The sequence below is a fragment of the Heteronotia binoei genome, chromosome 15 (assembly GCF_032191835.1).
Source record: "Heteronotia binoei isolate CCM8104 ecotype False Entrance Well chromosome 15, APGP_CSIRO_Hbin_v1, whole genome shotgun sequence".
In the NCBI taxonomy this organism is placed as follows: domain Eukaryota; kingdom Metazoa; phylum Chordata; class Lepidosauria; order Squamata; family Gekkonidae; genus Heteronotia; species Heteronotia binoei.
The window spans coordinates 35,307,622-35,325,245 of record NC_083237.1 but is presented as its reverse complement, the minus strand read 5'-3'; the positions used below and the strand labels follow the sequence as shown (position 1 = coordinate 35,325,245).

The following is a 17,624-nucleotide window of genomic DNA, read 5'->3' as shown; positions in this document are numbered from 1 at the left end:
AAAGCGGCCCTCATCCTGAACTCCTGGTCATATTGGTTCCAGGCCGGGCTGCTGAACATCGTATACCCCTTGTATATGATGTCCATATACTGAATCAACTCTGTGTCACACAGTGGCCAAAACACCCAAATGCCATCAAGAGGTCCAGTGTCATGGGTGCTGGGGACCCTGCAGAGGAAGACGAGTCTGCCAAGGAAACTGTACCCCTGCCACCTGCACCAGTACCCCTGCCTCCTGCTGAAGAAGATCCCAGCCCCCCTGCCTCGCCCTCTCGGGTGGCTCGTGTGCGTGACCGCCTCCGTCAGGACCTCAGGGATCGGAGGAGGGCGGCACGCTCACAAGCAAGACGCTCCCTGAGTCCTGAGTTTTGAGAGGATTCTGGCCCTCCTAAGAGCAAGGATGCTTGAGTTGTAACAGTATCCTGGCTGCCTCCCAGAGCCAGCAATTAGCCCAAATGGGCAACAGCCAGCAGAGGGCTATATAGCTGTGGGCTTTGGGAGGAGGCTTTGTGGAAGCAACTAGTCATCTCCCTGACGTTCTAGCATCCACTCCGGCTTGACTTTGGTTCCTGAATCCCTGACTTTGGCTTTTGACTTCTGGACTCCCTGACCTCGGCTTCTGGACCTCGGACCTGCGATACTTGCACAGCGATTTGGATTTGGCACCTCGGACACTCCTGCTTGCTGGCTACAGACCTCGGACTGCCTCTGGACTTTGCCTGACCCGGCCCCAGCCGTGACAGATTGCTTCCACCCGACAAACACCCACTCCACAGGATGGAGGCTGAAGCAAGTGAAACCACCGAACTATTGGCTGCGCTCCAAGCCCAGGTACAGCAGCTAACACAGGCAGTAGTGCACTTGCAGCAACAACCTGTGGCCAGTGCTCCAGCCAAGTGCCCAGTTCCCCCACCTGACAGATTTGGGGGTGCCGTGGAAGAATTTCCTGCTTTCCTGGCACAGTGTCAGCTGTACTTTGAACTAAGAGCACGGGACTTCCCCAATGACAAGACGAAGGTGTGTTTTATCATTAGTCTGTTAAAGGGGCAGGCGGCCAAGTGGGCCACACCCCTACTGGTTGGGTCCTCTCCCCTACTGACTGATTACCAGGGGTTTGAGGCCCACCTGTCTGCTGCCTTCTCCAACCCAGTCCAAGCAGCCACAGCCAACCGGAAAATCAGGGCCCTGAAACAAGGCCAGTCCTCGGTGGCTCAGTATGCCACCGAATTCAAGCTCCTGGCCCAAGACTTGGCGTGGAATGAGGCTGCTCAGATGCACCAGTTTACTGAGGGGTTGGCAGAGGAAGTCCTGGACGAACTGGCCAGGGTGGAGCGGCCCCCCACGCTCCAGGAACTTATCACCCTCTGCCTCCGCATCGATGGCCGCCTGGAAAGTCACCGCCAAGCCAAGACCCGAGGGCGCCAGCTCCCTGCGCCATGCCACTTGGCTCCTCTCCCATCCCCAGCTAGTACCAGAGACGAGGGTGAGCCTATGCAGCTTGGAGCTGCTCGACCCCGCCTGACTCCAGAAGAAAAGGCCAGACGCCGCACGCAGAACCTGTGCCTCTACTGCGGCACGGCAGGCCACTATGCCTCTGGCTGCCCTGCTAAACATCGGATACCCGGACCTACATTGCCACCGCCGCCAAAAGGCCAGCCCCAGGCGTAAGTGGACCCTCCAGCCTGGGGCGACTAGCTGGGTCCTCCGAACAACAGGCTGATACCCCGGGCCCATTCCTGCTACCAGTCAAACTCCGTCTGCCCGATGGACGCTGGCTGTTCGTGTATGCCATGCTGGACTCGGGAGCAGCCCACTGTTTCGTAGATGCCGCCTTTGTAAAGCAGCACCAGATTCCAGTGCAGCCAAAAGAGACTCCAACGCTGGTGGAGGCTATTGACGGGCGCCTCCTCCGTTCTGGCCCCGTCACCCAGGAGACCTGTCCCATCACCTTCCACGTCCAGCAGCACCAAGAACAGCTACAGTTTGATGTCGCCCGCATGCCTCGCTTCCCGCTGATTCTAGGCCTTTCCTGGCTGAAGCTGCACAACCCCATCGTGGACTGGGCCCAGCAGGAACTACGCTTCCGAGACCCATGCCCCCATCTGACTCCTCCCACCACTCTAGCAGCCGGCATCCCGAGTGGTGGTCCTCAGCTCCCTCAGAAGTATGCGGATTTCGCCGATGTCTTTGAGGAGACAGGAGCAGATCAGCTTCCCCCTCACCGACCCTATGACTGTGCCATTGATTTGGTACCTGGGGCACCACTCCCGGTGGGGCGTCTGTACCCAATGTCGGAGCCTGAGTTGGCAGCTTTGCGAGACTACCTGGACAAGAACCTGAAACGCGGATTCATCCGACCCTCAACTTCTCCCCTGTCTGCTCCAGTCCTCTTCGTGAAGAAGAAAAGTGGGGAGCTCAGGCTGTGCAATGACTACCGGGCCCTGAACAAGATCACCATCCGTGACCGGTACCCTCTGCCACTGATCCCTGAACTCTTGGATCGTTTAAAGGGGGCCCAAATCTACACCAAGCTGGACCTCCGCGGAGCATACAATTTGGTGCGCATACGGCCCGGAGACGAATGGAAGACCGCGTTTGGGACCCGATACGGGCAGTACGAGCACCTGGTGATGCCCTTCGGATTGACCAACGCCCCCGCTGTCTTCCAGAGGTTCATGAATGATGTATTCCGGGACCTGCTCGACCGCTTCGCGATCATATACCTGGATGACATCCTAATCTACTCCCGCAATCCTGTCCAGCACGCCGAGCACGTCCGCCAGGTCCTGCAGCGCCTACGAGCCTATGGCCTCTACGCCAAGCTGGAGAAGTGCGACTTTGACCTGCGCTCCGTCGAGTTCCTTGGTCACATTGTGTCACCACAGGGAATCCTCATGGACCCGAAAAAAGTGGAAGCGGTCCTGACCTGGCAGGCCCCTCAGAATCGCAAAGACCTGCAGCGGTTCCTTGGTTTCGCCAACTATTATCGGCAATTCATCCCGGCCTATGCATCTCTGACCACGCCCCTGACTCAACTACTCCGCCCCAAAGAACCTTTCCACTGGTCCCCAGAGGCCGATAATGCCTTCTCCACTCTGAAGACCCGTTTTGCCACCGGGCCACTCCTGAGATACCCTGACCCCCAGCTTCCCTTTACGGTGGAAGCTGATGCCTCCAACGTGGCCTTGGGAGCAGTGCTGTCCCAGCGCGAGAAGCCGTCTCAGCCACTCCAGCCCTGCGCCTATTACTCGCGCCAGCTCACCGCTGCGGAGAAGAACTACACCATCTGGGAGAGAGAGTTGCTCACAATCAAGGCGGCTTTTGAGGTTTGGAGGCATTACCTCGAAGGGGCTTGCCACCCTGTTCAAGTGCTCACCGACCACCGGAACTTAGAGCACCTCCAGACCACCCGCCGTCTCAACCAGCACCAGATCCGGTGGTCCCTATTCTTCTCTCGCTTTGACTTCCAGATCTCCTACATCCCCCATACCCAGAACCGGAAAGCAGATGCACTCTCCCGGAAACCGGAATACGCCCCTGCTTCAACTGAGGCCGCGCCCGCTGCTCCCATCCTGCCGCCCTCAGTGTTTGCAGCCACCTCCACTACACCCACACTCGTGGAGGACATTCGTGCTAGCCAGGCCAACGATCCCTGGGTCCAGCAACACCTCCAGGCCCTCCAAGATGACTCGGCAGGCGAGTTCACGACTCGAGGCGGTCTCTTGCTACACCGCGAACGCCTCTATGTGCCGCCCGGGCCCTTACGGGCAGAAGTGCTATGCCTGACCCACGACTCGTTGCCCGCTGGGCACTTCGGACAGCATAAGACCACCCACTTGCTGACGCGAGAATTCTGGTGGCCACGAGTTCGCTCCGATGTTGCCCGTTATGTCAGCTCCTGTGACGTCTGTCGGCGGGCCAAAGACGTCCCGGCCAAACCCTCGGGGTTGTTACAGCCCTTGCCCGCACCCTCAGGACCCTGGGATACCATCTCGATGGACTTCATCACGGAACTCCCACGATCCAAAGGTCAGACTTGCATCTTGGTGGTCGTCGACTTATTTACCAAGATGGCCCACTTCATTCCGTGCCCGAAACTTCCCACAGCTCAGGAGACAGCTCAGCTCTACCTGCAACACATCTTTCGTCTGCACGGACTCCCAGCCCACCTGATCTCAGACCGGGGGCCCCAGTTCTCCTCTCGGTTCTGGCAAGCCCTCCATTCCAGCCTGGGTACTCGAGTGCACCTGTCCTCAGCCTACCACCCGCAGACAGATGGTCAGACAGAGCGCACCAATGCCACGCTAGAGCAATATCTCCGCTGCTACACCTGCTACCAGCAGGACGACTGGACCACTCTGTTGCCTCTAGCGGAGTTTGCATACAACAACGCGGTCCACTCGTCTACCCAAATGACCCCGTTTGCTGCAACCTACGGCTACCACCCTCGGTTCTTCCCGGCGATCCTGCCACCCACGAATGTCCCCGCCGTCGAGGCCTACCTGCAAGAACTCCGCGCCAGCCAAGACTTGCTCCGAGAGCAGCTACAGCGGGCCAAGGAAGCCTATAAACTGGCTGCGGACCGGAAGAGGCAGGAAGGCCCCCCAGTCCAGCCGGGGGATCAGGTGTGGCTCTCGACTCGCTACCTGCGCCGGCCTGGTCGGTCTCACAAGCTGGATGCGCGGTTCATCGGACCCTACCCCGTCATGGACCAAATAAACCCCGTCGCTTTCAGGCTCCAGTTGCCACCTCACCTCCGCATTCACCCTGTGTTCCATCGCTCCCTCCTTGTTCCAGCTGCACCCCCTGACCCAGCTCGGCCTCCTTGCCCACCGCCGCCACCACCGGTGTTGGTGGATGACGAGGAAGAATACGAGGTGCGCCAGATCCTGGACTCCCGGTACCATCGCGGAGGCCTCCAGTACCTTGTGGACTGGGAGGGATATGGCCCAGAAGACCGGTCTTGGGAGCCCGTGGACAATCTTCATGCCCCGGACTTGGTGCAACAGTTCCACAACGACCACCCCGACCTCCCAGGTCCCTCGACGGAGGGGGGCCCTGGGGGGGGGATAGTGTCATGGGTGCTGGGGACCCTGCAGAGGAAGACGAGTCTGCCAAGGAAACTGTACCCCTGCCACCTGCACCAGTACCCCTGCCTCCTGCTGAAGAAGATCCCAGCCCCCCTGCCTCGCCCTCTCGGGTGGCTCGTGTGCGTGACCGCCTCCGTCAGGACCTCAGGGATCGGAGGAGGGCGGCACGCTCACAAGCAAGACGCTCCCTGAGTCCTGAGTTTTGAGAGGATTCTGGCCCTCCTAAGAGCAAGGATGCTTGAGTTGTAACAGTATCCTGGCTGCCTCCCAGAGCCAGCAATTAGCCCAAATGGGCAACAGCCAGCAGAGGGCTATATAGCTGTGGGCTTTGGGAGGAGGCTTTGTGGAAGCAACTAGTCATCTCCCTGACGTTCTAGCATCCACTCCGGCTTGACTTTGGTTCCTGAATCCCTGACTTTGGCTTTTGACTTCTGGACTCCCTGACCTCGGCTTCTGGACCTCGGACCTGCGATACTTGCACAGCGATTTGGATTTGGCACCTCGGACACTCCTGCTTGCTGGCTACAGACCTCGGACTGCCTCTGGACTTTGCCTGACCCGGCCCCAGCCGTGACATCCAGCTCCTCCTTGTCCTTTTTCACCAAATCCCTAAATAAAAGGGGGAATACGTCCACGTATTCCCCTTTTAAGATGTTCTCCCTCGTGGCAGGCAGCAGGTGATCACCCAGCAGCAAAGCCACTTCCCCAAAAGCCATAGCACTAAAGGGGACCGCCCCGTACGGAGATGGGCAACCCCAGCCTCCAGGCCAAGCTGCTGCTGACCCCTGCTGCCCCACCCCGGGCCAATTACCAAACGGATCGAACTGACCCTGTGGCCACGTCCAGTTGCTCAGCTGCTCTAAACCTAGAGCATAAGGAGCCCCAGCACCGCCTAACGGAGCACCCGCCCCTCTAGGACCAGCAGACCCCCAAGCCCCCCAAGGCCATACAGGCCCAGAATGAGGCAAAGAGCCGTCCCCCGACTTACCAGAAGGTAAAGCAGGCACCAAAGCTGATCTGATACTGCCCGCACCGGACAACAGGCCCGCTCCAACATCAGAGCCAGTGGGCCCCACAGCTCCTCCAGCAGCAACCGCAGCAGATCTGCCCTCCAAAAGAGATAAGCGGGTCAATATATCTGCTTGCAAAGCACGCTTAGACAACCGCCCCTTCTTGGGCAACTGAGAAGGTGGAAACCCCGATGCCTGCTCAAGTGCCCGCAGCCTCTGAAAAATGGCTGCATTAACTTCATCGTCCCCTTCCTCGTCCGACGAAGGGGGGGCGGAGGCTTAGATGGAGGCTTAGAAGCCTTAGGGGCAGGCTGTTTCCCTTTTGACTTTCCACTGCCTTTGCGACCCGACATGCTCACTGAAGAGCACAGCACAAAGCAGAATTTCTTTAATTAGCTTAACCAAGCCTGAGGCAAACAAAGGAATAAGGGTGGGAAAAAACAGCCTTCAAAATGGCCACCACCCCAGTGAACTCTAAAATGGCCACTGCCTCAACACCTCGTAAAATGGTTGCCCCAAGAGTAGGGTTGCCAAGTCCAATTTAAGAAATATCTGGGGACTTTGGGGGTGGAGCCAGGAGACTTTGGGGGTGGAGCCAGGAGACATTGGGGTGGAGCCAAGATCAAGGCTGTGACAAGCATAATTGAACTCCAAACGGAGTTCTGGCCATCACATTTAAAGGGACGGCCCCCTTTTGAATGCCTTCCTTCCATATGAAATAATGAAGAATAGGGGCACCTTTTAGGGGCTCATAGAATTGGACCCGCTGGTCCAATCTTTTTGAAACTTGGGGGGTATTTTGGGGAGAGGCACTAGATGCTATACTGAAAATTTGGTGCCTCTACCCCTCCCCCAAAAAACAGCCCCCCCCCCAGAGCCCCAGATACCCATGGATCAATTCTCCATGATTTTCTATGGGAATAAATCTCCCTAGGGAATAATAGAGTTCCCACCAGACATTTCCCTCCCCTCCCCCCACTTTCTGATGACCCTGAAGCGCTTGGAGGGTCTCCAAACTGGGGGATCCCCTGCCCCCACCTGGGGATTAGCAACCCTATATTTTCCAACCCAGACTGGGCAACTCTACCTCTGGGCTTGGCTTGCTGGAGGCAAACATTTTTCCCTTTCTGCTAGCAAGGCAATGGAAAGGCAATCACTACCCAATTATTTTTAGAGTGTTTTACACATGGCTGCAAATCACTGAGCAGGGAGTAAAACTGCAGCCACGATCCTTTCTCACCCCTCTCGTGGTGGCCGGCCAGCTCTGTTACCGTTTTGTAGATAATTCTCCCCAGGCCCTGTGAATTCATCTGCATGGTCACTCAGCAGAACTAACAGCAAATGAATTCCAATTTCCCCTCTGAAGAGAAGCTCTCGCCCTTAAAAATTATTGCATTTTGTAAAAGGCTTGTATCCAAACCAAGCCAAAACCCTCAGAAGGCTTAAAAACACAATAAGGAAGGGGTGCAAAAAACAACTGCCAGTCCTGGGAGAGAGGGACACAGCAGTCCACACCACACAGGCTCCGCCAGAACATCAATGGTGCCCGACCTGCACAATTCCGTCGGCGGCGCAAGACAGACCGGCGCGCCCCAAAGTCGCGCAGCATGCCAGAGTCTGTCGTCCCCACTGGCGCCCGAACCGCAGAGTGACAGGGGCCTGGTGGGACGAGGGAAAGGAGACCCTCCGCCGCTCTCCCCAGGCAGTCCACAGCGGTGGCGGCAGCAGCGGCGGCCTGTGCCGCGGCCGCTCTCCTCAGGCAGCCTGTAGCAGCGGCGGCAGCTGCTGTCCTCAGGCAGCCCGTAGCGGCGACGGCGGCAGCAGCGGCCTGTGCCTGTGCCGCTCTCCTCAGGCAGCCTGTAGTGGCGGCAGCAGTGGCCGCTCTCCTCAGGCAGCCTGCAGCGGCGGCTGCTCTCCTGAGACAGCTTGTAGCAGCGGCAGCGGCCGCTCTCCTCAGGCAGCCTGTAGCAGCGGAGGCGGCAGCAGCAGCAGCCGCTCTCCTCAGGCAGCCTGCAGCGGCGGCCTGTGCCCATGCCGGCGGCACCGGCGCCGGCCGCTCTGGTGCTGCCGCGGCAGCAGCAGGCACCGTGAGGGGGAAGCACCGTCCCTCCCCCACTTCCAGATTTTTGGAGAGCGGGGGAGGAGGCTGCCAACCTGGGGGTCCCTCGTCAGGGCAGGAGGGTTGGGAAGCCTACCCAAGAGCAAGGGTGTGGGGAAGAAGAAGCAAGGCCAAAATGGCCGCCAAACACCAGGGAAAAGTACAGCACTCAAAAAATGGCCGCCCCAAGCACAGGGTATGGGGAAGAAGAAGCAAAGCCAAAATGGCCACCAAGCACCAGGGAAAAGTTCAGCAACTCAACAATGGCCACCCAAAGCACCAGGAACGGGGAAGAAGCAGCAAGGCTAAAATGACCACCAAGCCCCAGGGTAAAGTACAATTACAAGCACCCTCAAACCCATTGACCAATAGCCGCCTCTCAAAACTGCCACCGAGCCTGGCTGCTCACCACTGTCTTGGCCAAATGGCCACCTAATCCCCTGACAGAATGAAGGGGGAGGGGGTCCAAAACTGGACTGCTATTTATAGAAGGTGCTGCTACTAGGGCCCCTGCAAAGGAAGCCTCCCTCAGCCCAAAGGGCACCCTATAACCCCCCTGGGCACACAGTCAAACTTTAAAGAACAATGCTCCAGCGACGCGCTCCGCTCAGCTCCGCCGATCCACGCGACGATCCCCAGCCTCCCGGCCAACACAGCCCTCAAACACTAGGAGCGTGCAAACACGCTCCCAGCCCTTCCGAAAACGCCGAGAGGACTGCACGGCGTCAGACGGGGCTTCAGCAATAGCGCTGAAGCCTCGCCCCCTAGAGACACGCTCAAAAGCGCGCCAAAAAAGTCCGCTCTCCCTCCAGGGGGCGCAAAATTCCCCCTCTAGCCACGCTGCGATGCAGCGGGCTCAAGGAGGCTCCGTTCTCCCAGATAAGAGTCCGCACACTTCACCACTACACTTCACCACTACAGAGATGCGAGCGGAGTAGCCCACCAATCTGGATCTAACTTTAGGATTTCAGAGGGAATAACATCTGGTCCTGCTGCTTTACCTGATTTCAATTGCAAAATTAGATCTTTAACTTCATCAGAAGTCACAGAGGGCCACTCCGGAAGATCTACCTGAGAAAGTTCAAAAGGTCTAGAAGTGTATAGTTTACTTTGGGAGAACATAGAGAGGAAATATTGGTACCAGATATTGGGGGAAATGGCAGACATAGAAGGGGCATCAACTCTATGGGCACCTGATACAATAGACCAGAATTTTTTTAGAGTTCTTTAAGATTATGGCCTGGTATAGCAGGACTACTCTCTACTCGAAGGGAGGGGGAACAGGAAAGAGTTTGCTAGCAGCATTTGGTTATATTTTGGTTTTACCCAGCATGCTGTTTGGTTGAGCCAGAGTTATAGCCAGACTTGACAGACCCTATAGAGCTTCCACTTTTGGCTGCCTTTTGGAAGGACCTCCTGCAGAGAGAACAAGTATGTCATCTCTTCCACTGTTCATGCATGCTGAAAAGAGCAACAGAATGATGATGTGAAGTCAGTCAGTGGTGGAGGAAAATTCTGTATAGCTCTGATTCTTGGCTTTTCTTCACTATGGTACATGTGCTTGTCTTTTATTTCCTATCCTCAGCATTTCTGGTCTGCTTCCCATAGTCATGGCCTGGATACTGATGATGCCATAATTCTGACTTCCCATCTTCCTGTCACATACTTCTAATGGCACATGACTTCCTGTCATCCACTGGAAGCTCAGTGTTTCCCTTGCTTTGTGGGTCCTGAATGTGGAAATGCTGAAAACCTCCATTCTACAGGATCACCTGGGAAGGTATGGGGGAGAAGAGGTTGCAAAATGGCTGGAATGTACCTTTCTCTAACCAAATTCATTCTTGTCTCCTCTGTTCCATTATCTTTTCTTCCGGAGCCCTTTGCACCTTTCTTGTTTGTTTCCATCCTCTTTAATGTCTACATCCACAAATTAAAACACTGGTCTGAAAGTTATGCTACTTTAGAGATGCCTTCACTGTTTGCAATGGGAAATTTATCTCAAAAGAAGATGGGGCCTTGGGAAAGGGGTGGAGCTAAACTCAACACCCAGTCCCACTCAGTTTGGAATCTTTTTAACTCATTTTAAATGTTTAAAGTATTTTATGTACATAGTTTGTTTTTGGATCCTTTCCAGTCTCATATCTGACTGCTGTGTGGTCACTTTATTTATAGAAGTAGGTTTCATGAAATGAGCAAAGCAGTTGAACCATTGCAATCACCAACCCCTTAAATGACATGAAGCTCCTGTCCTACAAAATAGCATGTCTATAGTTTCTTTCCTTTGATGACTATCTTTAGGGTCATAATATGTGCAACTTTTTATTGAAAAATAAAAATGGTAAAGACATTTTCATCGCTTCCTATTGTCATTGCTGGTAACATGTTTATCTTCACTACCACTGGAAATTAATCTGTCCTCTTTTTCCTCATTCCCCCTGACACTTATTGTGTTGAAAGTAGACATAAATTTGCTCTGCCAGGGGTTGAGCCTGAGTAGGCAGTGGTTGGCAACTCAACTATCTGGGGGATGGGTGGGGAAAGTATTAATCTTTCCCTGCCTTAGCCAGTGCTTCAGATGTTATTTTTGATGTGTCCAAGCAGGATGCCTCAGTGCAACCTGGGGAACAGAATCATCAGCATATTATCAGGCATACTGAGGAACACCTTCCCTAGTATGTGCTGATGCTTGGTACTTTGAACTCATACAGTATCTGAGTAGCCAGGAAGGCAGGCAGGGAGAGATTCTTTCCCCACCTGTTTACCTAGCTGGTTAGATCAAGCTTGGCTAGCAGTAGCAGTGAGTCATGGGAGGAAGACGCAAGAGAAGGAAAAAGGAAGACAGGACATTGAACAAATGAATGAATGAACGAGCTAATGAATGAATCAATTATTGGATTATTCCCCCCCCCTTCCATTTTTGTTAATGTGAGATCAATCAACTCTGAACTCAGTGTTTTCATGCATTTATTTACCTGGGGGGTTCAACAGAATGTAAAGACATTACGGAAGCAATTTTTCTTTTTGAAAAAGAAATGTGAAACACAATAATACAGCCTTGACAAAGCAATACCATTTGCCCACCAAGGTCGGAATAAAGAGACGGACACAATGCATTGGAATAAAATTGGGCCACTTTATTAACTCACAACATGAACAGCAAGGGCACCCCACCAGCGGCCTGGCCAGGGCTAGGGGTCACCGCGACCGCTCCCCTGCCATTACCGGGCGAGGGACCCAGCCCCCCAGCCGGAGCTGAGCGACTCAGCTCCCTCCAGGCAGGCCCAGCAGGGAGGCCCGCACCAGAGGGCCCAAACCCAGACGCACGTCTCGGCAGAAAGGCACCCTCTAGCCGAGCCTCCTGGACAGTCTGCATTCTTCAAACCTGGGTCTCCAAACCCCAAGGTCGATCATGCCAGACCCCAAAATTCCCCAAAAGGGGGATGCTTCACAGTCCTCCCCTAGCCGCATAGTGTCCTAAACCCCTAAAACCTGCCACTAATAAGGCCAAGTCTCTACTTAGGGCTTAGCACCCACCGGGAGGCCCAAAGCCACCCGCAACCCTTGCTGCAAATCTCTCAGGAAAAGCATATTACCCTTTTCTGAGAGATGGACCCCATCCCCTCTGTAGAGGTCAGGACATCTCGCTGAAATATCCGGATGGGGTAAATAGTGGCCCAATCCCCTCTCCAGTAATTTTTTGATTTCTTTGTTGGCTTTATACCTGGCTCTCTCTATGGCTGCGGGGTCCAAAGCATAACGCCACACCTGGCGGGGCAGCATGGCTGACCAAACTATAATGGTCTCCGGCCATCGCTCCCTAATGCACTGGAAGTCATCACGGGCTTGCCACACCAAGGCCTTACCCTTCAATAACCCCAGATCATTACCTCCCAGGTGAACCATTAAAACCTGAGGAGGAGGACCCGCTCTACCCTTAAATAACAATGGCAGCAAGCCCGGCCACTGAAGGCCCCGACGCCCCTGCCATTCGATAACTGCATGCTGGCTGAGTCCCAGCTGAGAGCCGACCGCAGTTCTCCGTGCTTGAAGAGCAGCCCAAAACACGTAGCTATGGCCGCAGATGAGAACTCGGCTCCGGCTCCTCTGGCCAGGAACAGCAGCATCTAAAAAGAGAAAAACCATTAGACACAAACAGAACCAAAACATTCCAAAACCCAGAGCACTCATTGCCCGAAAAAGGGGCGTATATAGGCCTCATAAGCCGAAGAACGCCAACGCCCCAACCTCTGAATGGAGGTGGAAGGAAGCCCCATAGCAGCCGCTGTCGAAGCCGCCCCGATCCTAAAGGAGTGGGTCCCAAACCGCACCCCAGATAACCCTAATTCATCCAAAGCCCTGGACGTGACAGCCCAAAACTGGTGTTTCGTCAATGGCTTACCGTCCAGGTGTATAAACAAAAATCCATCCTTGGGCCCGCGCACTGCCAAGTAAGCAGTCAATGCGTTAACTGGACACAGCTCAAGCTCTGAACAACTACCAAGCTCAAGAACAGTACCCCGCTGCAACTGATCCGTCTTCGAGCGACGGACAGTAACGACTGCCTTACCCCCAAACAACCTCAAATCCCTCATCTGCAACGCTCTTCCAGAAACATCATTTCTAGACTGAGCCACCAGCTCACTCACTCTAAGGGCCCCAAAAAAGGCTAGCAAGGACGCAGTGTGAAATAAACACGCCTCAAAAGACGAGGCACACACCACGCCCCACACCCTCTTCAAACCCCGCAGAATCGACGGAGACACCGGATTCCGCGTATCAACTGTGGGCCCAGCCTCTCTAGACCACCCCTCCAGCATCTTTCAAAGACGAAAATCTGCTGTATCCTCCCTATAACCCAGCACCTTACTTGCAAAAGCCAATGCAGACAGGCGCCCCCTAATCGATCGCACGGCCAACCCCTTACCTCGTAGCGAAACACAGTAATGGAGCAATTCCTCCACCGGGAGGGGCCAAACCCTGCGATACCCTACCTCAGCCCGAAAGTCTTCAAACTGCCGCACAGCCCGTTCGTAAGACTTCCGAGTACTAGGCGCAATGGCTAGACCTATCGCTCTGCAGGCTTCGGCTCTCCAATCCGCCATAACTCCTGGGGCATTGGCACCGGCTCTCCGTCTGCCTCTGGGGCCAGCTGACAAAACCTCTCCATCTGTTTACGAGACAGAGCATCAGCCACCCCATTACTCACCCCAGGAACATGCCTGGCTAAAAACAAAATATTAAGCCGCAAACAGTGCAGAGTGAAGGCCCTCACCAGTCTCATAACCCGTCCCGATTTGGATGAAAGGAAATTAATGACATGGACCACTGCCATATTATCACACCAAAAATGCACAGTGTGATTGGCCATATCCTTCCCCCACAGCCAAACCGCGACTAAAATGGGAAAGAACTCGAGAAACGTAAGATCTCGGTTCACACCTACCTGTATCCAAGAATCAGGCCAAACATCCGCGCACCAATGTCCGCGAAAGTAGACTCCAAAGCCTAAAGATCCTGCAGCATCAGACATGACTTGGAGCTCGGCCTCGAGCCTCAAGTCTTCCCTCCAAAAGGAGACTCCATTAAAAGACTCCAAAAATTCCTGCCAAACCCTCAGATCATCTCTCATGCTGCAGGTAACCCTAGTCCTATGCTGAGGCAAGCGTAACCCTGCCATAGCATCACACAGCCTCCTAAGAAAAGCCCTTCCCGGCGCAACCACTTTGCAAGCAAAGTTGAGGTGCCCCACTAACTGCTGCAACTCCAGCAAAGTGACCTTCTTTTTAAGGAGAAAGGCATCAATCCTAGCCCTCAGCTCCACTACTTTCTGAAAAGGCACCCTAGAAAACTGGTCAATCGTGTTAATCTCAATCCCCAGAAAAGTCAACCTCTGGGTTGGACCTTCCGTTTTTTCTGGCGCTAAGGGGACTCCAAGTTCAGCAGCCAGCTCAGTAAAACCTGCCAACAGCCGCCCACAACGTCCTGTCCCTTCAGGCCCCACAAAAAGGTAGTCATCCAAATAATGAACGACATCCTGCAAACCCACTTTCTCACGCACAGCCCATTCTAAAAACGTGCTGAAACGCTCAAAAGCAGAACATGACACAGAGCAGCCCATTGGTAACGCTCTATCCATGTAAAATTGGCCCTCAAAAGAAAACCCCAATAGGTCAAAATCATCAGGGTGGACGGGCAAAAGGCGAAATGCAGACTTGATATCGCATTTTGCCAATTCTGCCCCCACCCCGCAACGCCTCACCACGGCGATAGCCTGGTCGAAGCTGGTGTACCTAACAGAGCACAAATGCTCTGGAATCCCATCATTCACTGACTGACCCTTAGGAAAAGACAAATGGTGAATCAAACAAAATTCACCAGGTGTCTTTTTAGGCACCACACCTAACGGCGAGACTCTCAAAGTAGCCACTGGAGGCTGCACAAAAGGACCCAAAATCCTTCCCTCAGCCAACTCCTTGGCAATCTTGTCCCTAACAACCTGCTCCAAACCCTGAACAGACTTAAGGTTTCCAGACCTGAATGAAACTCGAGGCCCCCGAAAAGGGATCCTAAACCCAAACTTGAAACCTTCTAACAAATACGAACTGTCAACCCTCCTAGGATACCTAGCCAGCCACCGTTCAAGCGGTCCCACCCTTATCGGGCTGGGCCCCTTTCTTGGCTGGAAAAGCTCCTCCGCCCCCCCCCCCCCCCGGGCCTCTTAGAATTCTTCCGCCCCCGGGTTTTTGGGCAGCTGTCAAATGCATGGGATCCACCACACATGGGGCACTCGTGCTTAAACTGGCACGCCTTTCTGTTACACACCCCAAGGGATCCAAAATCCCAGCAGAGCAAGCGGGGTTGAACCGCCTGCCCCGCTGTACCGCGGGGAGAGCTTAACGAAGCAGATGCGGGCGACCTACTCACTAAATGACCGCTATCTGATCGGTCACCCAGGTTAGGCCTAGCGGGGGACATAACCTGCAGCCAAAGCTGCTGATGAATCCGATCCCACTGGAGGGACGGATATAGAGCAGCCCTCATTCTAAATTCCTGGTCGTACTGTAACCAGGCCGGTCCACTAAAGGTCGTGTAGCCCTTATAGATTATGTCCAAGTATTGAAACAAGGACGCTGCCCGCCATGGCTGCGCCCTAGCAATCACCCCGGCGTAAATACAGAACCCTGGCAGCCAATTCGCCCATGTTCTGTCAACCTTTCGTTTCCTTAACTTCTCCTTCTCCTTCTCATCTAATTCCTCTTTGTCTTTTTTCTCCACCTCCCGATAAAGTAGAGAAAATAAGTCAACATATTCTCCCTTTAAAATTTTTTCCTTTGTGGCAGGAAGCAAATGGTCCCCAAGTGGCAGAGCAACCTCCCCAAAAGGCAAGGCCGTAAAAGGCACCATCCCGTACTGAGATGTGGCTCCCACCATGGGACCTGACAAGTTCATTTGCCCTGCACCTGGATGCACACAGGGTATGCCCAACCCCCCTGGCCATGCCCAATTTTGCACCAGCCCTGTCCCAGAAGGAGTAGGCACACTTAAGCTTATCCCTGAAGCACCCTGCCCAGCTGCCGAAGCAGGTCCCCATGTTCCCCATGGCCAAACCTGCCCGGACCCAACTTGCAAACCATCACCAAACCTACCTCCAAGTCCAGCAGGCGTCACCGGCAAACCGATGCCCGACGTCCCCGCCGCCTCCACCAAACCTGCATCAGGGCCAAAGGAACTGGCATCCATGCCAGGCACGACTCCACCAGACCTGCCCTCAAGAATAGACAACCTGGTGAGAATATTAGCCTGCCTCGCCTTTTTGGATTGCCTCACATCTCCACCCCCACTCAAGGAAGGGACACCCGACGCCTGCTCCAAGGCCTGCAGCCTGCTCAGAATATTATAATTCACAACCGCTTCATCCTCATCATCCGAAGAGGATGGAGGTGGTGGCCTCCTAGCAGGCGCTTTAGATGGTCTGGGTGCAGGCTTCTTACCTTTTGACTTGCCTGAACCTTTACCCCCAGCCATTTTTTCCAAGAACTGCCACCCAGACAACCACCAAAATGGCCACGCTTATCTTCCTTATAAAAGGCACCTCAAAATGGCCACCCAACTGCCTTTCTGCCCCTTCCCTAAGGGACCTAAAATGGCTGCCCAAAACTGCCTAGCAACAGCCCAAAACTGCCTGGCAACAGCCCTAAACTGCCTGGCAACAGCTCAAAACTGCCCAGCAGCAGCCCCAGCTACCACACAGCCTCAAGCTAAGCCACTATAACTAAGGACGAAGTGGGGGGGTGGGGGGTTCAACAGACTCTACCTCCCCCCTAACACCAATGGCCAACCGCCCCCAGGGTCAAGGAAGACCAATGCAACCTAAAACCCGACACCTGACCCAAGCCTCCACCGGGATCTGTCTCAGCCTGTGATTAGAGCTAAAACTGCAGCACTGCAGCTTTACTACTCTAAACCCCAGGCTCCTGCAATATATATGTGTGAAACACACAATAAGCAGGAGCAAAACACACAACCCCCCACCTCCAACCGCTCAGACCTCCCCACGCCGAACACCCAGCCCCAAGCAAAACTCAGCCAGCCAATGCCACTCCGTCCGCTGTCGCTCCGTCCGCTGAACGAAGCTGCCACCGCCGCTCCTCTCAAGCTGCTCGAGGAACCGAGGACCCTAACGACGATGAAGAAGCCTGACAAATTGCCTCAAACGCACACACAGCCGGGCAAGAAACTCCGGGAAGACAGCCTCCCGACAAGCGCACCGATCGCCGAGGGACTGAGAAGGAACGAGGAGCTAGCCGATAACACGGCTAAACCCCGCCCCCAGCAAAGTGCGCCCAAACGGGCGAACTCCGTCCCTTCCCCCCCTGGTGGGCAAACAGATCCAAGCAGCCTAGCAGCTACGCTGCAGGCTGCAGGATCAAGATTGCTGTATCTTGCATGGAGCCCATTTGTTAGTCACCCTAGTGGTAGGGCTGGCCCTAGACTATCTGGCACCCTAGGCAATGCTAACTTCTGGCACCCCCCCCACACACACACACACTGATAACTACATGGGGGACATCCAGTTGAGTGCCCCCCCCAGAAGGATAGTGACTTAGGCAATTGCCTATTTGCCTAGTGGCAGGGCCAGCCCTGCCTAGTGGTGTCGGATTTTTGCAGCATGGCTCCCGCTTACATTGCTCTACCAACATACTAACTCCAAGGCCATGCGAGAATGACTACTTGATGGCTCCCTTATGAAGTAGGCTATCTTTGGCTTTTTAAAAATCAAGTATCAATCTAAGCTGGTTGAGGCACTAGCTGAAAGTGACAGGTGGACAGGATAGATCAGGGGTGGGGAACCTTTTTTCTTCCAAGGGCCATATGGATATTTATAACATCATTCGTGGGCCATAAAATATCAACTTATAAAACAGTG

At 54.5% G+C, this 17,624-nt stretch overlaps 1 protein-coding gene across 1 annotated transcript; it reads right to left on the bottom strand.

The window, feature by feature from the left end:
• Positions 1-8,804: 8,804 nt before the first annotated feature.
• Positions 8,805-16,991, bottom strand: LOC132583378 (uncharacterized). The gene is made up of 3 exons (XM_060255031.1): positions 15,844-16,991; positions 11,872-12,321; positions 8,805-8,953 (listed from the first exon to the last, which is right to left on the bottom strand). The coding sequence occupies exons 1-3, from the start codon at positions 16,220-16,222 to the stop codon at positions 8,805-8,807; spliced, it is 978 nt and encodes a 325-aa protein (XP_060111014.1). The 5' UTR covers positions 16,223-16,991.
• Positions 16,992-17,624: the final 633 nt, after the last annotated feature.